The sequence below is a fragment of the Leuresthes tenuis genome, unplaced genomic scaffold, assembly GCF_036924035.1.
Source record: "Leuresthes tenuis unplaced genomic scaffold, fLeuTen1.0.hap1 SCAF_17, whole genome shotgun sequence".
NCBI lineage: Eukaryota > Metazoa > Chordata > Actinopteri > Atheriniformes > Atherinopsidae > Leuresthes > Leuresthes tenuis.
Window position 1 is genome coordinate 16,822,739 of NW_027325371.1, and position 24,676 is coordinate 16,847,414.

Below are 24,676 nucleotides of genomic sequence, written 5' to 3' on the forward strand. Positions count from 1 at the left end.
TTGAGCGTTAGCAGATCTGTCATTTACATGACAAGCTTTTTAGAATTTGGATATTAATAGCACTTAGATTTAGGAAGGATTTTTGTGCCGACATAGATGCAGATTTAAGCAAAGAGACTTGGCCTAAAAAAAAGAAATTGCTGCTGTTGGAAAGCTGGGGAATTACTAATGAAGTCGGATGGAGGAAAGGAGAAAATTCTCTCATCAGAGACAGAGAATGTCAACAGAGAATTAATCTGACAGAATACTGTGAATACTTTACATTAATAATTTTGTTTTCTACTGTTTGCCTTTAGAATTCTCAGTCCATAAAGAAAATAAAAACATCACAACAGTGTTACATAACATTATTGGTGTTTTTTTTTTGCTTTTTTTCCTCTTTGCTTTTCTCCCTAAACAGTCAAAGTTAAAGTAGAAAATAAAATAAAAAATTGCGGAGAACTGTTCTGTAAACACTGACGGGAACTGTTTCATCTGCAGTCAAAGTCTAATGGCATGTTGTGGCCTGGCTGTAGACAGACCCAGCTCTGTCCCAAGGTACTCACTGTAGTGGATGAGCTGATACATGTGAATCTCTGCAAACTTCACACAGGCTCATCTGCTCAGCTGTGAAATGGCTGAATACTAAAGGAGAATGACGGCTAACCTCATGGCCAAGCTGCAAAGTCAGAAAATTTGTCGATGCAAAAAAAAAAAAGTGTGCTTGTTGCAGCTGCTGTCTGTTGTTTGACAAAAGTGACTTTACAGCTTGAGCTGAATTTATCCACTTAAAATGAACTTGCTTAAGAGTTACAACCCCCGATTAAAACAAAAAGTTGAGATGGAATGGAAAATGCTCATTTAAAAACGCAACGATGCGGACAGTATGAACCAAACATAGTTTGTGTTTTGTCTATTTTGTCCATCTTTGCATTTCATGGCCTGCAACACATTCCAATAAAATGTTGGGTTGTTAGTTCTTCAAATGTATATATTTCAAAACAAGCAATGTCAACAGGTGATTGTAATCATGATTAGATGCAAAAGCAGCATCCGCAGAAATGTGTGAGAAGAGTCATTGAACAGATTGAAAACAGCAATCCTCAAAGAAAAATGGAATGTGATTTTCATATTTCCCTCGCTGCAGTGCATCTAGATAGCACCAAGTCTAAAAGCCAGGCCCTGTGATGATATGGGGCTGTATCAGTACTAAATAATATCTGAAATGCCTCATCAACATCTGTTGCGGTAATGAATGGCATATAGTTGAGAAGAATGGCGCATCAAGAATAGAAATGAGGCACTGATCATTCGAAACATCCAAAATGTATTAAATGTCACACTCAATAAACTTTACAGATATATCTACATAAGTACTGTCCTTCTACCATTTATCCGTCCGACACGAAACGCATCCAAAATGAGGCTCAACTACATACATGAAAATCATCTAAAGTCCTTTTTCTAGATACACAGTAAAAAACATTTCATATCAAAATCTATATTCAGATCATGTGGCGCGAGAATGTTTTGTTGAATTTAATCATCCAGTTAACTCTCGATGAAATAGAGGAAATTACCTATCAATCCAAGAGGAGATAACTTCTAAACGCAGTGGTGACGTTACAAAATTATAAAAGTTTTACTGTCCTGAACTTTTTTTGTGTGTTGTGTTGCAGCCCTGAAATGCATGAATGGATGCAAAATCTATGATATATCTTGGGTCCACACTGTATGCAAAAAAAAACACTTTATTTGTCTTGTTAAAATGTATTTTGTACAAATACATACATTTTTTTGTTTTTTTTTTGCATTTACTATACCATGCCATCTTTTTCTGATTTAGGGTTGTACGTCCAGGTTTACTGGGCCTGTGTGGGCAGAATGCCTAAGACCCTGGTTACACATTTTCACAATAGATGCGACACTTCTGATGAAGTTGCTTCTCCCTTATCTTTGTCCACTTGACAGGACACATAAGAATGCTACACATGCACCAGTAAAACTTGATATTGTCACATTAAACTTTTAGTGTAACCAGGGTCTAATGCAGAATACCACATCTGGCAAACTGACTGCACTGTCTATGAAGATAACTTGCTCAGTTCTGCTACTGAACGTAACATTTCTGCTCTGATTAGTAACCCCACTGAATGAGTTTCATTCAGACGAAACACTTTATTTTGATAGCAGGTTGGAAACATTTTCAAACTGATATGACCAAGTCTTTAATTGAAAGCTTCATGTTTCTCAAATCCAAATGTTCTATCACAATAAAGTGTTAATCATAACAAAGTAACAGGAAATGGTATGTGTTTGTACCCAATAATGCATGTCTTTTCTGCTAATTTTCCTCCCCTGTCTCCCCCTGAGTCTGTAAATGTGGTTTAACCCTGTGTGATGAACACGTGACACGTCTCCCCCTGCAGTCTCAGTGATGTCGGTCCACTCCCAGCCCTGTGAGAGCCACTCTCTGCTGCTGGTTCCAGATGTTTCCCCCGTTCACCCTCAGTCACCTCCCATCCTCACCCTGCCCCGCATTGCCCCACCAACCCCCAGCCCTTCACCACGGGCCCTTCACAGACAGGTGAGAGACGCCAGGCCAGCTGCTTTCATATACGCTTAGACGCATGCATCTGCTTGGACAAAAGCTGATCAAAGTAACTGACAGTGTGGGGTGTACTGTGTGCTGCAGGTGGCAGTTAAGGTGGAATCTGTGGAGTCCCAGGGGTGTGAGCAACATGAGAGATCCAGCTCTGCCAATCTGCCTCCTCTATCGCCTCACACCTCCTCCTCCTCACCTTTGGCCCCTCCTTCATCCATTCAACCCTGCTCCCCCTCTGTCTCTCCCCTTCCTCCACTACTATTCTCCCCCTCTCCTCTCCCTCCTCCACCAACCCCACCAGCGCTGCTTCTCCCTCCACCTCCCTCCCCACGTCTGCCTTCGCGCTCTGGCAGCCTTCGTCGACCCCGGCCGCCTTCCGCCATCTCCCTCTCCGACCCTGCTGACGAGGAGGTGTATCACATCACCAGCTCGGCCCGCCACAGGTGGCGAAATGAAGAAGAAGGAGGGCAGGATAGCAGACGGAAAGCTGGACGCAGTCACTCCCTGTCCCCTTACGCCTTGCCATGCTCTCTGGACTCCAAATCCAGCTCTTCGTCTCCTCCTCCGCTGCCACCTTCCTCCTCAAGGAGCACACTCAGTCTACTAGGAGTAGGACTGAAGGATATCAGGAAAGGCTTCAGTGTTGACAACCAGGGCTTCCTGGACAAACCGGCACCAGTATCCGCTGGTTACTCTGACGACCAGCGCCGCCACTCCATTGAGGTTTGCCTTCCACAGGCTGTCATCACCAGTGATAGCCAACACTTTACACTGGAGACCCACCGGTCGGAGAGAGGGGGTCAGGCATTTCCTGTGAGGGTGCAGTCAGTAGGTAGCAACCACAGAAAGAAGAAAATGAGTCCTCCCTGTATATCCATCCACCCACCCTCAGAGAAGGAACACCCCCAGATCGCCTCACCCCCAAAACTGATGACGCTGAGACGCAGGACGCCATCCAGTGACTTGACACCACACACACAATCAAACACATACATGCAAGATGTGTCGGCAGACACACAGATTCGCACACAGATGCAACCGCCACTAACACCTATCCAAGCACATTCACCGACTCACACACTGACTCCTTCACAGGCCTCCACCCCAACACACACAAAGACATACACTCCTCCTCACGCATCCACATCTGCACCCCCAAACATCCCCATCAGCCCCAACATCTTCATCCAGACTCATTCTCCTCTTCTCCCAAACTTGTCTTTTTCACAGACACACCCTGTCTCCCCCGCTGCGAGTCACTCCCCTCTCGCAGGGGACTACATCCCCCTCCCCCAGTTCACCTTTGACCAGCCACAGTCCATATACATGAGCGGCCTGTCGGCGGGGATTTCAGATACCGACACAGCCACCTGCTCTTCTCCTTTCGACAGCAGACTGGGAAGTGGTGCAGGATTCAGTGCAAAGAATCGGAGGACCGCCCAGTAAACACTGAATATTTCATTCAGGAGGTGAATTAATTGCTCTGAAGTCACCTGGAGAAGAGGGACCCCGGCTGACGTCAGCAGAGAATGAAACAAAGAGGATGACTGTGGGAGGTTTTGATTTTTTTTTTTTGCTTTTGTTTTGGTAAATAATGAAAAGATATTGATCACTCTTTCCAGAAAGACTCCAATACAGACTCTTCCTAGACTAACAAACAATGGATCGATTTTTCTAAACCTCGCTTGAAAGACAAAAGTTCAGCTGAGGCTGTACTTTTCAAGTAGTACTCACTGTACATGGTGTGTGTGTGTGTTCAGGACTGACACTAAACACACACCAGGACTAAAGCCACCTTACTCCGTAGCCAAAGTTTTTTTCACACACTGTCCTCACCCACGCGAGCCAATCAGGAAGCAGCGTCTGGCTGATCACCGCTGACCTTTTCAGGAAGTGGTTTGTGAAATGCGAGCGTGGGGGATCGTGGGATATGCAACTTCAGGTTTTCTACAGAAGTTCTGCTTGCCCCTCCTCTGCTCCTCGATCACATTGATCAGAGCAGAGGTGTGTGTGTGCGTGTGCGTGCGTGTGTTTTCTTTGTGTGTGAGTTTTGTCAAATCCGTTGTCACGGAAGTCGGCCATGTTGTTGTTAAGCTTGTAACGACAGAGAGGGGAGTGGGGCAGAGCTGTAGTTTGTTTCTTTGTGTATCTGCGCAGTGTAAATAAAGGAAAATACTGTATTCAGTGAGATTAAAAATAGTTCTATCCATATGCACATATTTTTATAGAGGTCTAAAATGTTTTTGCACACAAATTTGAACTTCGAGTTGCTTGTTTTTCCTCTGTTGTCCTCTTGTGAATGTATGTTTCTTCAAAAAAAAAAATATCTGAGAGCGGTCAAGGAGATTAACGCTCCTCGTAAACTGCAAGCCGAATTTGAGGAGAGGGATTTTATTTTTCTATTTTGAAAAAGAGACGGAGGAGAACTTCTGTGTGATGTGTTTCTGTAGATTTGTCTTTGACTTATATGTACCTGGTGTCTCAATAACAGTCTCAAGAAGCGGGCTCAGTAACGCAAGCCAAATTCATTTTCGATGGATTTCCACATAAACATGAAGAATTCCCGTCTCCACAAAATTTCATTTGGGTTCAAATATAGAGGTGATGTATGTGTCGGCAGAGTTGTGACTGTGCTGGGACTGCACCCCACTGAATGGCAAATAGACAGCTGACTCAGTGACCATGGAATGTTTGACTGGCAGGGAGACACACAAAGACATGTCTGAAATGGTGAAGAGCTGTTGTGCGACGAGTGAAGCAAAGAGAGCCAAATGCTATTCATATAGAAATCCAGGCTCAGAAGCATGGATTTGGAGTTGATATTTGGAGTCCGATATGTCCGATATAAGTTTTTGTGTAAAGATAATTACTGTACAATATTTTGACAAATATGGACAGGCAAAATAGTTTTACCCCATTTTTTCTAGCAAGAGATGGAAAAAAACCTTTTTCCCTTCTTTTAGTCTGCATTGTAGATAAGGGTTGCGTGTTGGCTCGTCGTGACAACCATTGAGCAACATTAACAGCTGAATTTCGGCAAAACTATACTCACACAGAAATTGACAATTCAAGTTTGCTCTAAATATGCTCAAAAGAAGGTATTTATTCACTCATTTGATGGATGGATGCCATTGTAATTCCTATCCTCAGGTTTTCAAGTTCAATTTTTTCAAAATGTTTTAAATCGAGGGGGTAATGGGTAAAGAAAATTTAAGGGAAACAAAACCGTGTAAACTCTGACTTACTTGTATGCAAACTGTCAGTACCGCCAGTGTGTGTACAACCAGAATGTAAATGTCGGATCTTCATCACCCACACTTTGCTGGTGAAGCCCAATTTGAAGTATGATCAGGCATCCAGACTTTTACATTCAGGCTTTGTTTTGTGAATTTTTGCCCTGCATTGAAACGAGGGGGCACATAATCATCAGGACACCAGATTTCTGGCCAGATATTAATGCCCGCAGTCCCCAAGATCCTGAGTCGGTCGTAAGTGTCCCTGTGGAGACAAACAGCCTTCAATTTAGATGATATTCACCTTTTATACTTTTGATCTCACAGCTAATAAATCATGTTGAATTTTTTTGCCACTCGGTGGGTGTGTCCGGAAGGAACAAAGAAGCGGGTGCATACCCTATATTATTCAGCTAGGACTAAAAGCGAGTTCTACCCCAGATTTTGAATCTTGAAATTTGAAGAGAAAGAAACTCTGCTTTGATATCTTTATTTGGCCGCGCACATTTAGAAAATATCAGCCTGTAAGCACCTGAATATATATGTATTTGGGCTGCTGGCTACGTGTCAGTTTACATTATGAACAGAATCCATTTCTTCTGATGGAGACAAAGCGTGGCATCACCGAGCCTCTCTTCTAAGTCTGTTCTCCAGCTGGATCAGCTGTGACACCTGTGTTTCTGTACATCTAAAGACAACCAAACTAACTTTTAAATATGTGTAGCCAGAGTGCAATAATAATATATACTTGTGGAAAATATAGTAACATCCACACACATTCTTGTATCCATACATACTGTAGAACTGCTATATATATAATATAAAACCATTTTTTTATGACGATTGAGAATATTTCTATTTCTAGTGTTTATGCTACTGTAGGTACTTGTGCCCTAACTGTGGCTGTGATGGAGTGGGTGTTGTTGGAAGCAGTGTTAGGTACTGTAGATTTCTCCAAAAAGCTCAGGCCCACCTGCTGATGGTGTTAATGTAAGCAGAAGAGGGACATGCATCTCTGCCGAGGGACTCAATAAGCCATTGATCATTCCGCCTTTTTCTTTGTCTTCTCTTACCCACCACTTCACTTTACAACAATACATCATATTTGTTTCGCACATCGCGGTTGGGTTAAATGAACCTTCACACAGATGGAATCACACAACCCTTAAGGTGTGAATGACAGAGTGTGACAAGTGTTTTCCCTCTGGAGGCTGAATGTTTTCTTACCAAGCCATACTTGTATTCTGACACAGCACAATATGTGTTTAATTCTCTCTTTGTGCACAGTCTGGTTTGGCCCACGTGCACGACTAGTACGCTTGGAAGCTTCTTGTATCAGCTGAAATTTCTAAAGGCAGCTGGCTGGGACAGCGTCTTTTTTTTTTCTTGTCTCTTCTTTTGTGATCAGCATGAAACATGCACAAATCCTCAGTAATCTGAGTGAAAAACCAAAGTGCTTTGATGCTGTACCATAATCACTTTAGGCTCCGTCTTACTTTTCCTTTCGCGCAGAGGAAAAAGAGATTACAATTTGTCATGATATTGCCAATTTCGAGTGCAACTAATCATAACAGGCTAAGTAGGTCTCTGCGGGTCAGTAAAAAAGTGGGGAACCGCACGAAAACAGTTTTACTAAAATGCTTCAAGTCCTGATTTTAATTTAAATTGATTAGAAAAAAATCTGGTTTTAGATTTATTTTGCAGATGAATAAATTTGCCTTTAAAGGGCATTTGGAGTTTGCTGATGCTTGCAGAGACCAATGTAAACACAGGATCAGCAATGAAGCGGTTTATCATTCCCATTTTACGCTCTCATTAGTCTTTCCTCTCCCACACAGTATAGTATGCATGTAGATGGCACAACTGTTAGATAAATCGTAAATAATAATAAAAAAGAAGTGAACTTGTGTGTGTCAGCCTCGTTTTGCAGCAGGTTGACAGATTTGGCTTTTGTGTCTGTCGTAAAATCAGCGCCTTCTGATTGGTTTTCTTCCTCGGGCTGTTAAATCAGATGGAAGTGAAAATAAGGACGACTGATGAATGTTGGCATCTTCTCAGAAAATCACGAGTTGAAAGTGTTACTGCTTAATGTATGAGCACTCTTCTTCCAGCTTTGACACAGAGAGGCACATCTGACGTCGGACTTGGAGAGGCTGTCCTGCCTCCTGAACTTGCCACATTTGGTCATTTCTCTAGTTTAAAACCTTTTCTTTTCTATCATTTTCTTCATGTTTTTTTTGTTGTACAGTATGTGCATCAACACACCAGTTATCGTGCAGCTGCTTCATCCCGTTTCTTGTCCTGTTACTGCACAGATTGTCAGCAGTGGGAGTTTTTGAGCGGTCTGAAGACAGCCTCTTTCTGTACGTGCAGACAACGCTAATCGGAAGCATATTGCCCTATTAATCAACACTGTTTGGTAGAGTGACTGCGTAATTGTTCTTACGATTTGCAGATCTTTAGATCTCAGTATTTAAATCCTGTTTTTGAGGAAACAGTTTTGATTATTGCATGTTCTGATTCAAGGAAAAAAAAAAGCTTTTGGGAAAGAATCATCTGGATGTTTTGGAGATTTTGATATTTGCATTTTCAGATGTTTCCATTTGTAGATTGACTACCTAATTGCGCTGGACTTTTATTAATTGGTATCTAATGAAATACTGATTAAATGACCTTATTCTTTATTGTCCAATGCAATATGGGGTTGTTATTTACTGTATGAGGACCATTCTCCTCTTTACACAGTTTTATAGAGAGAAGTGGAAACCTAGCCGGTTCTGTTTTGTTTAGAACCAATGTTATTCAAAGTAAACGAGGTGAATATTTCTTTCACTTTTCCTTATGATACTCTGAACATAGTAGAACTCTGGTGAAAATAATTATCTGATGTATATTTTACGTAGGAGTAGCCTCCGGCCGGATACTCTGTAATGAACCGACCAGATTATTAATAAGTTGCATTTTCCTGGTTGACAATGAGCTGGTGATCATGATCATTAACACAAGACCCCAGAAAGTTTGAACTATGACAGATCTTGACAATAATAAAGAAAAAGAAGCCTTGTTTTCTTTCTTTCCTTCTTTAATTCTTTCTATGTCTTTCTTTCTTTCTTTCTATCTTTCTTTCAACCCTCCTGTGATTGGCCCAGGCTCCCCCCTAAGCCTTACAAAGAGGGGAGAAGGTGCACGTGTTCTGTCTGTCTGAGGAGAGTCAATGTATCTGCAATAATAAGCCCTCTATAGCGTATTTTTTCCCTCATATCAGAGGGAGAAGGGAGGGGGATGAGCGGTGTTTAAAGGTTCCACACAGGCAGATTCTATCTATTGTATCGTTGCCGATTATTGTGTGATGACCAACCATTGTCCTGAAGGATGTTTCCCTGTCAATTAAAGAATACAAGAGTTTTCATTTTTTATTCCCGACACAGTCTGCTTAGTTTCTTGTGTTGATTGTGTTTACTCAATAACTTTACATTTCTACAGTGTGTGCTTGAGCTTGAGCCTTATATCATCCAGGGCCGTACATCAACCTGCATCATGGTTATATCAGAGAAATCATTTTTTTGGTTCACATGTTGCCTGGCAGGTAACAGGTTAAAGGTTAAAAATTATCTTGATTTAAGTTGTTGCTCTTGGTTGTTTTGTTTTTTTTAGATCACAAAAGGAATCACAATGTTTAAACTCATATGCTGGCAGGGGTTATACTATAAATAAGCGCAGATAAAGTGTCAGATGCACATTCAGAAGCAGAATGTGAAGTTTATTTATTGGTGTTAGTACTGTGTAAAAGTATTTATCTACCACTTATTTCTTGATATTTTCAAATCGCCAGGCTTCCTGGTTGTTTTACAATGGTTTTCTTTAGACATTAGCTGTTTTTTCTTTTATTTTCACTCCAGTCTATGTACTTGACCATTTTCAGAGTAATGATTTTATCTTTTTGTAATTGATTCATTAATTCATTATTTCTAAAAAGACACTTGACACCGACCTGGGATTCATTCAAACATAAAAAAGGCACCTAACTCAAGGGATGAACCAGTGTTCATCCAATGTAACGGACATTTTTCCAAAAGTAACTATTTTATTTCATTGTATCTTTAGACACTGTGTTAGTAGCACAGAGGCACTGTGTTAGTTAGTTGCATCTACAATAAACACCAAAAATGAGAGTTTAACAGGCATAAAACAGTATTTTTGTACAGACAAGGTGAATCCCAAAGAGCTGTTCGCTGAAAACACCATATCTCAGCATGTTCTGCAGTGTGCCCTATTAAAAATGTAAGGAAACTAGACAAGTGGAGGACAAAAGAAATTCCAGGCTTTAAAAACTACAGCAGATGAACAGTTGCTGAAAGTGATTTCCTTAAGAAGTAGAAAAAAACATCCAGCAAAGACTTCACAAAGTCCTGAGAGATTAATATTCAGTTGATCCATCAACTGTTCACTGAAGCCTCTTCAGAAATGATCTCCATGGAAAGGTGGCTGTCGAGAAGCCATTCTTAAGAACGGGAAACAGGGAGAAAGGGCTGAGGTATGCCAAATGACACACGAACTGGACTGGAAATCAGTGGCAGCAGGTCTTATGGAGGGATGAATTCTCCCCAGAGCCTGGACCTCAACATCATTGAAGCAGTGTGGGATCATCTTGACAGAGAACGGAACAAAAGGCAGCCAACATCCAAAGAAGAGCTTTGGGATGTCCTTCAAGAAGCCTGGAGAACTATTCCTGAAGACTGTTTAAAGAAATGACAAGAAAGCTTGTCTCAGAGGATTCAGGCTGTGTTCAAGAATAAAGGTGCTGGAATATAGATTTCCATACTGTATTTCTGGTTACATTTGCACATGTCCAAATATATCGCTGCACCTATTTCCCATTTTCCTGTAAATATATCTGAAAGAATAAGTGGTGACTCAAGACCTTTGCACAATATTGTATAAGATGCTGTATGTCATCAGCAAAATAAATATAAAACCCCATTATTATTATATTAGCAAACTATAAGTAGCTAATAACATCAGTTTTTTCTTTTTTTTTTAATAGAATTACGTATTTTTAGGTCAGTAAGAATCAATATTCATCAGTGCCAAAACACCGAAGGGTGATGACAGATGTTAATGTGAAGGGCCAGATGTTTTGTTTCACAGAACTGAAACAACATCTCTTACCAGCTTTTGAATCTCGCGAAAACCCAGTTTCTTCTCAAGGTAAGAGTGATGTAAAGTTTTAGATGGAAGGTTTTCGAAATGTGCCGTGGGTCTTCCCAGGAGGCTCCTCACAGGTTCAGGGGCGGCTCAGGGAAGACACACATGGTTATCAGAAACACAACCGAATGAATACCTTTGGACCAAATGCATTTGATTATTCCTGTGCTTCCAGTGATTGCGTATTTGCTTCAAAAGATCAGAATTATCAAACTGAGGTTTCAAGCTTATGCAATGTCCAAATGCTAGGAAACAGATCCTGTTATTCTATACAAACTGACCAACTTCAATAAACCAAAAAAAATCAAAATTCAACACTCCAAAGTAAGGCATATTACTCTTTTTTCCCCAAATCTTATTTCTACTTTAATTGTGATTTACAAAAAGTATGATACTTTTACAACAAACCTCAAGGAATTTTTAAGTGGTCAAGTAACCTGCAGGCAAATGATATCCATTCTTATATTTTACAAACCTACTTGACCCTATTCAAGGCTGCAAGGCGGCTGGAGACTATCCCAGCTGCCATCGCTCGAGAGGCAGAGTACATTCTGGACAGGTGGCCACTCGGTCACAGGGCCCTGTACAGTGTTCTCAATCTGGATTTATCTGTAGGGAGGTGACACAACCACTGAGTGGCAGTGTTTGACTGTAAATTAAGGAGCGGCAGATGTTCCCTGATGTACATTTCTAAATGTAAGAATGCATGAGGCACAGTCGGTAACTCCTGTGTGAACAAAGTCAGATGTTATGGAGCTGTATCCATTGACATGAGCATTCAGGTGTCACAAAAGAGGATGTCATGTACCAATCAGAAAACTGTTAATTAGCAGTAAATCAATTTGCAGCTAGCCTGCGAAAAACATGGCTTTGTTTCCAGTTAATATGGTGATAGTGGGGAAATACGGTATTAGGGCAAAGTGATAGCGTCACAGGTGAAATTGCTGCTCAAGGTAAATTTGTTTTGGCACAGCAAGGTGGCCAGAGCATCAGAAACCCAGCACATTGAGCTCTGTGCACTGTGAGGTGGAGAAGTAACCACACAGACTTAGATAAAGAATGTGTGACTCCAGGCTTTGTCAAAAGAAATCTACCTAGAATTGGTTTCATAGGAGTGTTGTCTCTATATCACTTCTCATGACGGGAACAAAGCCAAACACATACCAGTATTTCATTGTAAATCACTGAAAAGAAAAGTCTCATATGCTGTTTCCGGCAGACAGGACAGACACACGGGACAGAGAACCAGAACCATACTAGAGTGTATCAAGCCTGCAGTCGAGCATGGTGGTGGTGCTGAGATTTTTTTTCTTACTGCTGAGTTGGATAACTGACATGGATTGATCAGGTAGATCAAGGAGAAGCAGTAATCTATTCTTCAAATACATGCTCAACCCTCTGGTTTGCACTGGAGAAGGATTCGTACTGCAGCAGGATAATGAGCTCAAACACCCCTCAGAGCTCTGCATGAACTACTTTAAGACCAAAGTAGACCAGTGAGTGCTGACCTTCCTTCCTTTACCTGAAACTCTCTGGACATTTACGGTGGTGCTTGAAGAAATAGACAGATAATGGAAGATATATCAAATTCAAAACAAATGGTTCCTTAAGAACTATCTACACTGGAGGCCTCATATTTTTTGGCTGCTTTATTTCCCTTTTATATTTTGTTTTATAATTGTGAGTATTCTAATCCAGAAGCTTCCATGTGTGACATCTGTATATAAATAAACCACAACATGTGGTCAAAGGAGTTGTAAGTGCAAGAGAAATTAAGTCAAACCCAATAGACAGTGTGGTTTGGTCCATTCTGAGAAAAAAAAGTACTTTGTTGAACTCTGCAACATAAACAGGCCCGTGCACTGTAAATTCACAGTATATTCATTCATCACACCACTAGATGTTGCTGCTGAACATGATACTGTCACCGTAGAAAAATGTGAGTGCAGACTCCAAGGATGCAAGTACGTGTGCATGCGAGATTATGCGAGTGTTTGTTAGTGAAGCAAAGTCAGCTGAAATATGTTCCTGTAAGAAGTAAAGGTCAAGATGACAGATTCACAGAAAAAAAAATCAAAACACAAAAGCCTCCCTTCTTCTCTGACATGAGCAGCAGTGCCCGGTAATAGTTTTTCTTTTCAAACACCAATATTCATTTAGGCCTTTTTGCGGTAATAGATTTATTGTAACAAATTCAATTTTAATTCATCACCCACTGTAATGACATCAGTCACAGGCTTTTTGTCCATGTCAGACAGCACTACTTTTTGATGTATTAACAGAGAGATTCTGGGTTTGAATGCAGGTCTGCCTCTCCTCGATTGAAGTGAGCCAGTCAAAGCTGTATTCAAAGACTAACATTGCCAGCAACTGGTAAAGAAACATCTCTTTTTTTTGGCTTATGGTCCTTTTGAAGCATGTTTAAGAAGACTCCCTTGCAGACAGACATCTCCATATGTCTCTTAACTTATCTATCTTCAACTTGGTACCAGTCAGATGACAGGCTATCTTAATGGTGTAATGAAACACCTGCTATCGACTTTTAATTGGATATCCCTATTTGGCTCTTCAGCAAAACATCCCACAAAAAATTGGTCATACCACTCTTTAGAAAATTCTCATACTTCAGCACCTGTTCAGATTCAGAGTATAACACATTTATCAGGTGGTGACATGACAGTTAAGTCTGTTGGGATGACAGTTATAAAGGCACGAAAAAAAGAGAAAAACTTGGTTTGCAAGATGGTGGCATTAAAGTGAGCTCTGTCGCATTTAAATCCTTTTCCAGTGGACATCTACTGTGCAGAAGTGTCTGTGAGCAAAACACTGATAACAGCTCTGGCACTATGTGCCCAATCTGACTGACTCAGATGGGGGGGAAGTAAAAAGACGATAGAGTTAATTATAATGTTCCCAGTTGCGGGAGTATAACTAACAATTTTACATTTCTTGGAATACCTCCAACAACATGCGCAAGCTCCTTATTATCCAGCAAACTACCACTCATTTAGAGGTCAGCAGGGAGCCTCTGTACCTTCCACACAGAAACCCGGATCCAATGCAATTGAGAGGCTTTTTTTCACTGTATTTCATCTTGTACGCTATGGTTCTAAGTCCTGCAGCAGACAATTGTATTGATTTATTTTCATTCTCACGCTCTGTTTGGTTTGGTTTAGACAACAGCAATATTTGATTAGTATGAGGAAGCCATTATTTTATTTCTGTTTTCTAATTTAGTTCTGCATTAACTGTATTATGAATTTACAATGGATTCCAGTACGACCAAAGAACATTAAGATGCCCTGAGGTTTACCACAAACTGTATTGTTCAAGGTGTAGCACCTTTGCAGAGTTCCTATTTCAGAGAAAAATGTTCATAAGTATTGTATATCCCATAAAATACTAGATTCTTTTGGAGTATGAATAACCTATACATTTATAGATATTTGTCAGATTTAGCCATGGAATTGGAAACAATGTTGTAATATCATGTAATTAGAAGAATAAAGTATGACTTAAGGGAGCTTTATGTTTTAAAGAGAATAGCAGGTTGTGTTGGCAATACAGCTTCCAGTGCAATTGTATGTGTCATCTTATTTTTACGCTTTTTTTGTAATCAAAATACAGTTTATCTATGCATCTACTCAGATAACCAAATAAGCCTTGCAGGTTGACATTGAAAAAGATTCAAGCCATAGTTTTACATTTTGTCCAGGCCCTAAAATAAGCTGAAATTAATCTTTGCCACAGTTGGTGCACTGACATCATGAGGGAATTCAATTTTATACCAGCAGCCATTTCTCTGGGAAATAGCTGGCATTACTTATTACATTAAATGAGGAGTTTTACCTTCATAGAACAGGAACTTCACGGATATCATTGAGTACAGTACTTTTTCATGTCAGAGTGGCTGCTGTGAAAAAGACTTATGGTGAACAACTTTGGAACAAACATTGATCATTTACAAAGACTCTTATGGTCTGGACAAGAAGTCTTCATTTTCATTTTCAACAGCACTATCTGACACATCAAACTAGGCACCATCTTCAGTTTGGCTAAATGTCAAACATAGCAAATCCCTTTAGTCCCAAGTGACCTAAACTGCTAAGGCATTGCTTTAAAAGTTGCCTGGCTTAAGACTCCTGGAGGAAACCCAGGTGTTTGGTAATGGTTATGATTACACACTTATACTTCTGCCTTTTTCATACTATCTTCCTTGTTTTGGTAATGTTAGTTCCATACAGTATATCTGTATTCGACTGAATGCAGGTTGACTCTCTAACAAAAACTTAACTGTGTTGCTGGGATCACAATGAAGGCCAAGCTAAAAGATGACCATCATCTGAGTTCATATTGATACTGATTCTGATGTGGTCCCATACCATGATGGTTCTTAATCAAATGAGTACTTCATAGTACTGAGTCAGACTATAGCTTTATTCAAAGCTGGCCTTCATTTTGATCTCAACTACATACCTTTAAAGCTTCTAGACCACATTTTGTAGGGTTGTGGCACGGTGACAGTAACTGACTACAGACAGACAGATAAACCAACACTGCCCAGCCAAAAAAAAATACAAAGATAAAGCCACACACTCAAATATCTTTTCTCATGCAATGTATCAACATTTATTTCCATTCAGAGTTGCATTAACTTTTCACCAAGATCTTGTATTGATGATGGGAAAGTTGGACTGCTGCATAAAGTCTTCTCTTGCACACTCCAAAGAACATCAATGGGGTTAAGGTCTGTACTCTATCATGACAATGTCAGAAAATGATGATTCATGTTCCCTAACCCCTTTTTACCAAGACCTCAATTTTACCAAGATGAATCCTAAGATTGTGCTCTTAAAAAATTCCCATGCCCACAGGGAAGAAAAAAATATTAATGGAAAAACCTTGTCATTCTGTCAATTCAGTGTAACTTTGCTTAACCAAGACCTCAACAACTAAATCAAGCTCCCATGGTTCGTTTTTCAGGTTTTGGTTTCCCTGTGGTTTGTATTAATGCAGTTTCTAGGTGTCTGTCATAGTAACATTCATGTCTGTCTTTGTCATTTAGTTGGGTCAGTAGTTTTATCTTGTTTCATGTTTTTTTATGTAATCTTCTCAACCATAGTTTCCTCAGTCGCCTCCTGTTCTGTTCTTTAGCTCTGCTGCCACACGTGTTCAATCTTCTCAGCTGCAACCATTCACTAATCAGTTCTCCACAGTATTTAAGCTCTCTGGTCTCTCATAATCATTTTGTTTGCCTGTTGATTCTTGTTCATGTTCATAGTTACAGTCAGGTTTTGTTGTTTCTTAGGCTTTAGGGTATTCTGGCTTGGCTGCACTTTTTGTTACAGTTAAAAAAATAAGAAGAATAAAGTCGAGTTCTTCTGCAATTTCTTGTCCAAATCCATGTCTGCATTTGGGTCCTCACTTCACCACTAACCCTGACAATATCTGGACTAATCACACCGAAAGGCCTTTGTCATTGCTCCACAATCCAGTCTTTATGCTCCCTGGCAAATTAAAGCCTCTCTTTTTATTAGCTTCTCTTATAAGACGGTCCCAATACCTTGAGTTGTCTTTGCACTGAGCACGTGGAAACACATGCTTTCACTCCTAAACATGGTGGTTAGTTTGGCTTTTGATTTTAATTGATTTAATTTCACCAAACTGCGGAAATGATCTTCATTCAAGACTTTCCTTTGACTCCATTTCTTTCACCATGATGTTTTACCATTTCCCTCTCAGGTTTCGATGAAGCTTTGGAGAGTTCATGACCCAGTTTTAGTAGTTTCGGCAGTCCTCTAAATTTTCTTTGTAACCTTGATACAAACCATTGAATTGAACGCTCTAAAACAGTAAAAACTTTTCAAACACCACAGGATGGGTCTTCCAACATGATTGTTTTTGGAATGAGATGAGCTGCTCACTGCATCAGTTTCAGTCAAATAACTTGTTGCAAACTAATAAACATATTAATCTTATTTATTTATATCCAAGTTCTGATTTTTTTTTTTCTGTAAGATATGCACACAGATTCATGGGAAGAAAACTACCAGCCACGATACCACAGTGTAAATATACAACAAAATACAACAAAGCCAAGGATGTGGTGGCAGAGAAAGGCTTAACATATTAAGAGATAATAGCATGGAATTGCTGGTATGTTAAAAAAGGTCAAGATTTATGGCATTTGACAGTGTATGTGGAACAGTAACAATCGAGGCTGAAGTCGTGCTGCTTTTTTGAAGAGGAAGAATTTCTGATCCTAACATACCCCTGGCACTTAATGAGGCTTAAAGGAGCTTTGTTCGGAAATGCAGAGAGAATGGTGTGGGTGGGTGCTCTGCTAAATACCTAATATCTTGTGCAACTGAATGCCGCACAAAGTCACAATAACAGTTAATTCACCTCAGTGAGTGCATTGCAATGAGAATCCAAATGAGCTTTGAGTAGCTGCAGCTGAGTCAATTTGATGAGTTTGTTTCTAAAGTTTTGGATGTCATTTAAGGAGCACATTAGGTTAATTTGATGTCTTAAATTTGGGGGAACTTGTCATTTCCCCTCTATCCATTCACATATTGTGCTACCCGTCAGTCGTTTGCTTTTATCAAACGGAAAAGATACTGTTTTGGGTGAAGAACTCATAATGACTAAAGAGAACTAGAATCCTCAGGCGGAGAGGGAATCTCCATTCACATGCCATTAAAAGATAAAGAAAAAGACCCCGGGTCATCTAATTCAAAGTTATTGTTTTTCGTCTCTTACTCTTTTACAGTGCAAACACATCTCCACATGCTTGTTTTCCCCCACTCTATTAATTTATCTCCCTCCCAATGACTTTGTTGATTTATGTCACTCTGTTCCTTACTTATTCCCATTTTCCCATGCCCCTTACTGTGAATTGTACAAGATGTATTTGTGTGTAAGACAGTGTGGCCACAGAGAGAGAGAGAGAGAGAGAGAGAGAGAGAGAGAGAGAGAGAGAGAGAGAGAGAGAGAGAGAGAGAAATGAGAAATTGATTTTTTTTTTTATCAGATTTCTGCAGCTGGAAAACTTCAGGAAGCGCTGAATTATACTCTCAATAAAAAGATCAGCAACTATAAGGGAACTAATTGCTCTCCATATGGTTTTTTGCAGTGGTGTGTGTGAGAGAGTTTGAGTGTTTGGGAAGCAAGATACCGCAGCATCTGTTTCTCTGTTTCCTTGGATGTGTATCATACATTTGTAGCTGTGTTACCTTCTGTACATGAGTGTGTGTGTTGCACACACCTTGAGGCCATTCTGTCTCCCAGACAGCTGTTTGGTGACCTGGTAACACCCCCTACTCCCCCTCCCTCAGCATGTCGCACACACCAACATACTCCCACACAAATGGCATCCCAGCATGTCTGCCACTACTCGTGTCCCCGAGCCATCACACTCACAAACACTCAAACAAAATCAAGGCCACCTTCAGTCCCGCCAACTCAACACCGGGATCATCCAGGACTGTCCAGTTGTTCCCCAAGTGCATGGTTTTCATCACACAAAGCTCTCTAAAGTGTTAATGATTGAATATAAGCTTCAGAAGTATAAAACACTTTGTTCTTTCTATTCATGAACCTCTGTCGTTATGGGGCCTCGCAGAGATGGAGACACTACACACACAGCACTGAGGGCTGTGGATTTGCAGGTCAACCTCAATAACTCAGCCAGGTCCAGCCAAAAATAAGCCACCCAGCAAGGCAGAAAGCTCTTAGGATTTGTACACACTTTGGGCAAAGGATGAGGGTAGAACTCATTGGCACTGACAAATTGTGGCTCCTGGTACATGCAACGTGACTGGAAAGGTAGTCTTGGGTTGTTTGTTACAGAGAATCTGTACAGTACAAGAGGGTTCTTGGTTTGAATCCTGGCTGGGGGTCTCTGTGTTGGAGCTTGCATTTGCTCCCCGTGCAGGCGTAGGTTATCTCCGGATTTGTCCCACCATCCAAAAGCATGCATGTTAGGTTAATTGGTGATGAGTGTGAAAGTGCATGGTTATCTGTCTCGCTTGTCCCTGTGTGGCCCTGTAATGGGCTGGCAACAATGGCAGCTGAAATGGGCTCTCAGATCACTGAACAGTGTGTGGTCGTTGTCTGATTTACATTTTGATGATAAGACATGCATTTGTAATTCGAGACAGATCTGGACTGCAGGCAGGACAGTCAGGCACACAAACAGGGTGTGTTTTACATGAAGTTACACTGTTGTAAATTGTGCAGAATGAGATGCAATTCCATGTGAATAGTACCTTCACATATATGCATCAGTGATGTGACCCCATACCATCACAGACACTGACATGTGCACCTCCAAGCTTTTGCTCAGAGAACTCAACAGTGCTTCTGCAGAGTTTATACATGACTTCCTCCTTGTGTAATACAGTCTCAGATTACATTTCTGGGTGCAGTATTGGACTGTGTTCAGTGAAATAGTTTTTCAAGGTTCTCCAGAGTCCATCTGGCTATACCGATCACACGGTGAGATGAGAGTTTCTTACACAGTACCATCGGAGGGCTTGAAGGTCATGTGCATCCTACAGTGGTTTCCATCCTTGGCATTTACAGATTGGGATTTCCCACAGGCTCCCCAAAACCTTTTACAATGTTATGCACCGTAGAGTTGAAGGATCAAATTTCTTTATAATCTGGCATTGAGAAATATGTTTGAGCAGACACTGTGAGCCACAACCCATCCTTGCTTAAAAAAAAACTAAGCCTTTGATGCCCTTTTTATACCCACTCCTGTCACCCTTACCTGTCACATTTTGTCTGGCTGATTGTAGTCTTCCTGCACAACGTTACTTGTATATTTCTTTGCCTCTCTATCGGCTTTTTTGTTGTTGTTGTTAAACCTGTGGCTGTAATCAAATTTTAGATTTGTATAAATCTTTTGAATACAGTAAATTTGGTCAACAAAGACAATGAAAAGAGTTTCACAGATGTAATTTGTTGTTGCATTTTGGAAAGGTACCAAAGTTTGCAGTAAACTGAATTTGTATACAGAAACTCCCACAAATGATGTTGCACGCCAGTTTACACAATCTACTATTAGGTTTACGGGGGACCTTCGAGAGACCAAAGGAATAAAACTTGAGCTACATTCCTGTGTTTCTAAAGTAGGTCATTTACATAAATAATTCATACGGGGGGAAATTTTCCAGTCTTCTATGTTAGTTTTGTGGATTTCTGCGAACCTTGTGTTGCTAAATCTGAGGGCCTTGCAGCATAAAATATGGAAGCTGAATTAGCATTTTTGGCATTTAGTCATATGCATTTATGTTACCACAGGAGTCCAGGAAGGAAATGACTGCCCTTTCTCTGACTGTGGTATTCATGCACAAGAGGATGCAACCAGACTGTCTGGAGAGTGTCCAGCATGGAAGCACTGGGGTGCCATCCGACATTGTCCTTCTGTCTTCAGCGGAGCATGATCGTTGGTTTGCACAGGAGCAGTCTATGGATCAAGTGGAACACAGTGACACTGAGAGATCATCTTCACATCAGGTGCAAGCATCATGCTCGATGTTCCAAATGCCTCTTAATCCTGTGTTCTTTCTAATATTGTAATACCAACTTCTGAAATGTGAAAATTTGACTCATGACCTTGACACTTTTCCCGCCAACTATATACCTGAAATGTCATTAATGTTGTCATGAATGTTGAATTCATGTAAACAAGTTAGGATGTTTTAGATCATCTTCAGAATGTTTTAATCTAAACTTTGTTTTGCTATTGTGAATTAAAAAATAAATCAACAAATAAAAAAAATGATCCATGGGAGGCAACAATGTAGTTGACTCATTAAGCAGCTGACAAAAAGGACATTTAAAAGTTCAAAGTTTTCACAGATTTATGTGGGTTAATGATGGTGGCATGATAAGCTGGGCATTTCTACCCTTCCTCTGACCCTTGAAAGGACTATCTGAGCCTGCATGCTGCGTAGCCTCCAGCAAATGAATGAAAACGACAAACAGGACACTGGTCAAATGTGGGCTATCGGATCACTATCTATGTATGAAATCAATTGTCAAAGAGGATATAGCAGATTTTCTGACCGGGCATGCAAAATCGCAAACTATTTTCAAATGCAGTACTGTGTATCAGCTTTTACCATGTACTGTCAAATGATAAATAAACTTTACTTTGGAATTTCTGTAGGGAGAGGAAATATATCTGTGATATGGCTCAACAGTTTCAATTTCTGTGACAACAGACTGCTTCTCACTTAACTTTAAGTTCTTGAAGTGTTTCTAACCCCACTTGTATCCATAAAATCTCCATACACTGAATGTTTAAGGCTCATTCATATTAAGATCATATGGCCTCATATCCCTTCATCGTTGGATCACTATACTTTTAATAAGGGCAACATAATGTATCTGTGATGTGTAGTAATGAGTTCATGGTGACCCGTGTGAGCCTTGTGGCATTTTTAATGTCACAATGGCATTCTGTGACATTTTTATTACAGCCTCGCAACAGGTTTGCTGCAGTATTTGTTGGTGTGTGAAGTAGCTTGTCCTTGTAATATTACCAAGGCCTTTTTTCATACGGTAACATGGCAGATTGAAAAGTATCATTTGCTCTTCACAGGTACAAGGGGCACTACTCGTTTAAAATCCCAAAACAGTTTTTTTTTTTTAAGACGCAGACATATGAAAAGCCCAGTTTTACAACGCATCTATCCACCAAAATGGAAGCAGTCCACACACAACATGCAAAGACACACACATGCAGATACACAGAGGATACTCTGCGCATCTCTTATCGTTTTACAGTAATTTGTCCTGTCAGGTGTGAGTTGTGACTATATGGCCATTTGTGAAGCCTGTATTACTGCATGTAACCCCAGCCACTCCTCTATTGCTCTCTCCTTCCCTCTCCCTGATGCTCTTTATACTCCTTGCTGCTCTGTTAGAGATGTAGAAATAAAAAAATCAAGAGAGGAGGAAGATAAACTCGGAACTTGATAACATGCTAAGTGAGATAGATAGATAGATAGATAGATAGATAGATAGATAGATAGATAGATAGATAGATAGATAGATAGATAGATAGATAGATAGATAGATAGATAGATAGATAGATAGATAGATAGATAGATAGATAGATAGATAGATAGATAGATAGATAGATAGATAGATAGATAGATAGATAGATAGATAGATAGATAGATAGATAGATAGATAGATAGATAGATAGGAATTTCATATTTTGATCCATCTGACCACAGAACAGTTTTCCGCCTCGCATCTGTCCATTTTAAATGTGCTTTGGCCAAGAGACGATGGTAGCATTTCTGGATCATGTTCACATGTGACTCCTTTACATGATGGAGCTTTAACTTGCATTTACCACCACCTGAGTGCCCAAAGCTCTCTGGCATCCAGTACTGATTTTTGCCTCTTGCGCAGAGATGTCTCCAGATTCTCAGAATCTTCTTAATACATTACGGTCTGTATATGAAGGAAAATTCTAAATCTTTCAATTGTACATTGATGAATATTGTACTGAATTTTGTAGATTTTTGCAGATTGATGAAATTCTGCCCATTTTTACTTCTGGTAAAGGTGCTCATTAACTTAGATAGTTGCAACTGTTGAAGGACATGAAATGAGAAAATCTCCTTTTGTGAAGATTGAAGATTTTTTGACTAAGCCTCATCCTGTTCTGCATCACTTTTGATAGCGCTTTTGAAACTGTGTCTCGTGAGCAGACTCGAAATATACACTTTTGTAACTTTTTTCTAATGTTTCTGTACATTTTCTGCTTGAAATCCCCATATCTTGCTCTTATAAGCTACTTACTCCAAGTCTTGACTTGTTCCAAAGTCAACCAGGAAATGTAATCTCTCCATCCGGTCCTGGGCCTACCCCAAAGCCTCCTGTCAGTGGAACATGCCCGAAACACCTCCCCAAAGAGATGTCTGGAAGACATCCTTTCGATGTGGAGGAACTGTTAATCTACTATCTATACCCCTTCCACTTGACTGAGCCCCTCATCCTTGCTCTAGAGGCTAACCTCCCCTCCCCTCAGAGGAAGCTTACATCCTTGAATTGCATTAATAATTATCTCACTACATTCACAATCCTAGGTTTTCTTAGTCATTTGCCAGGTTATCACCTTTGTCATATTTCCTATTCTAGTGGATGTGTTATCCTGATTACCAGCTCCTCTCCTGTTCTGAGTTTCTTTTAGTTTGTATGCCTTCTGGATTTTCTATTTTTGGACTTCCTGTCTGAGCAGCGCCTTCTGTTTCTTGTGTACTACATTGAAGACATTTTAGTTCTTCATCCACCTACCCTCGTGGGATGTTGCATTGGGCTATTCGCTGCACACAAAGATGATAAAGTGACCCAGATTTATTCATCAGCCAAATTGAAAATGTATGTATATGGAGGTCTCGACGGGTGTCAGTTTGGAACCTTTCCTGCGAGTCTCTCACACATTTTGTCTGGACGGATAAATACATTTCATAGAAAAACTAAAGTTCCCTGGCCCCCTTTTCCAGCATGGCAGCAGTCAAGTTATGTAACTGTTGTAACTTTGCTAACAGGTAGCCCATAAAGGCCCAATTCCAGCAGGTCAGAAGAAAATTTAGCCCAGGTGAGGAAGACGCCTAGAGCCAGCTCGAGTCCACTGGCGTATCTAACTTTAATCCAGCTCAACAGGCATGTTCCAATTCATATTTAGACCAAATGTAACTTAATTTGGCAATACTCAAACCAGGACAAATCCTCCCCCGACAGAACCTGCCCTAACAGGACCTTAGCTGACTTATTTTGGTTTATTGCTGCCAAGTGTGTGAACACCAAGCCTCAGTCTTCTTGATTTATAGATAAACGAACAACGGCAAAGAACTTGGAACAATTAGGTCATGGGAAAGATAAGTCTAATACTTTAGCAATAGATCCTTCACAACAGGGCATGGGCTTGTTTATGTGTTAACACAACCTTTTTACATTTAGTTGATATGCAATCTTAGATGACACGTGTCAGTGGTGCCCTTGTGTCAGCTAATTCCTTCACAGTGGGAGGGTGAAGCTACTGACGTTCAAGTGGCATTTAATATTTTTAGTTGTATGTACCACTTTCTGCTCTGTTGTGCTCTAGTTTTCCGGATGGATTGGCTCGATAAACGTCCCTAAAGACATGACTTGAGGGGCCATTTGATGTCAAAAGGGAGATTTTTCTTTCTTTCTTTTTTTGACAAAACCAAGAACGCGATGGTGAAATAACAGAATGGGTGTTAAAAAGCTGTTGCGATTAGCCCACACTCCCCGTGTTGCCTATTTTGTGGGTTGTCTTTTTTTTTTGAGTGTTTAACTGAGCGGCTTGCTGATGAAGCTTTAGCGCAGAGAGCAGTGGGGGGGGAGAGAGAGCGCGACAGACCGACGGACCGCTAGTCCGTCTATCCAGCTGCCCCTGCCTCTGCAGAAGCGCGCAGGCACACGCATACACACATACACACACACACACTAAGACAAGAACGCGAGCACGATCACCACGCGTGCACGCGCGCGAGGAGAGAGACCGAGAGACGTAATTCAAAGCGGGTCCCATGCATGGTTTGCAGCCTGCCTGCCCGAGCCTACTGTAGTAGTCAATGAGCGTGTGCGTCTCTGCGTGCGT

The 24,676-nt window shown here is 40.6% G+C and overlaps 1 protein-coding gene across 3 annotated transcripts in view; it reads left to right on the plus strand.

Moving 5' to 3' along the window:
• cacna1ha (calcium channel, voltage-dependent, T type, alpha 1H subunit a) overlaps window positions 1-9,240 on the plus strand; it is a 58,716-nt gene extending 49,476 nt beyond the window's left edge. For 2 of the 3 annotated variants that reach the window (XM_072369614.1, XM_072369615.1), the window contains exons 35-36: window positions 2,409-2,566; window positions 2,675-9,240. In XM_072369614.1, the coding sequence (XP_072225715.1) occupies window positions 2,409-2,566; window positions 2,675-4,030 (1,514 nt within the window). In that variant the 3' untranslated portion in view covers window positions 4,031-9,240. Of the gene's footprint in view, window positions 1-480; window positions 538-2,408; window positions 2,567-2,674 lie in introns of those variants that run through there. The other variant, XM_072369616.1, reaches the window with a different exon arrangement.
• The last annotated feature ends 15,436 nt before the right edge of the window (window positions 9,241-24,676 follow it).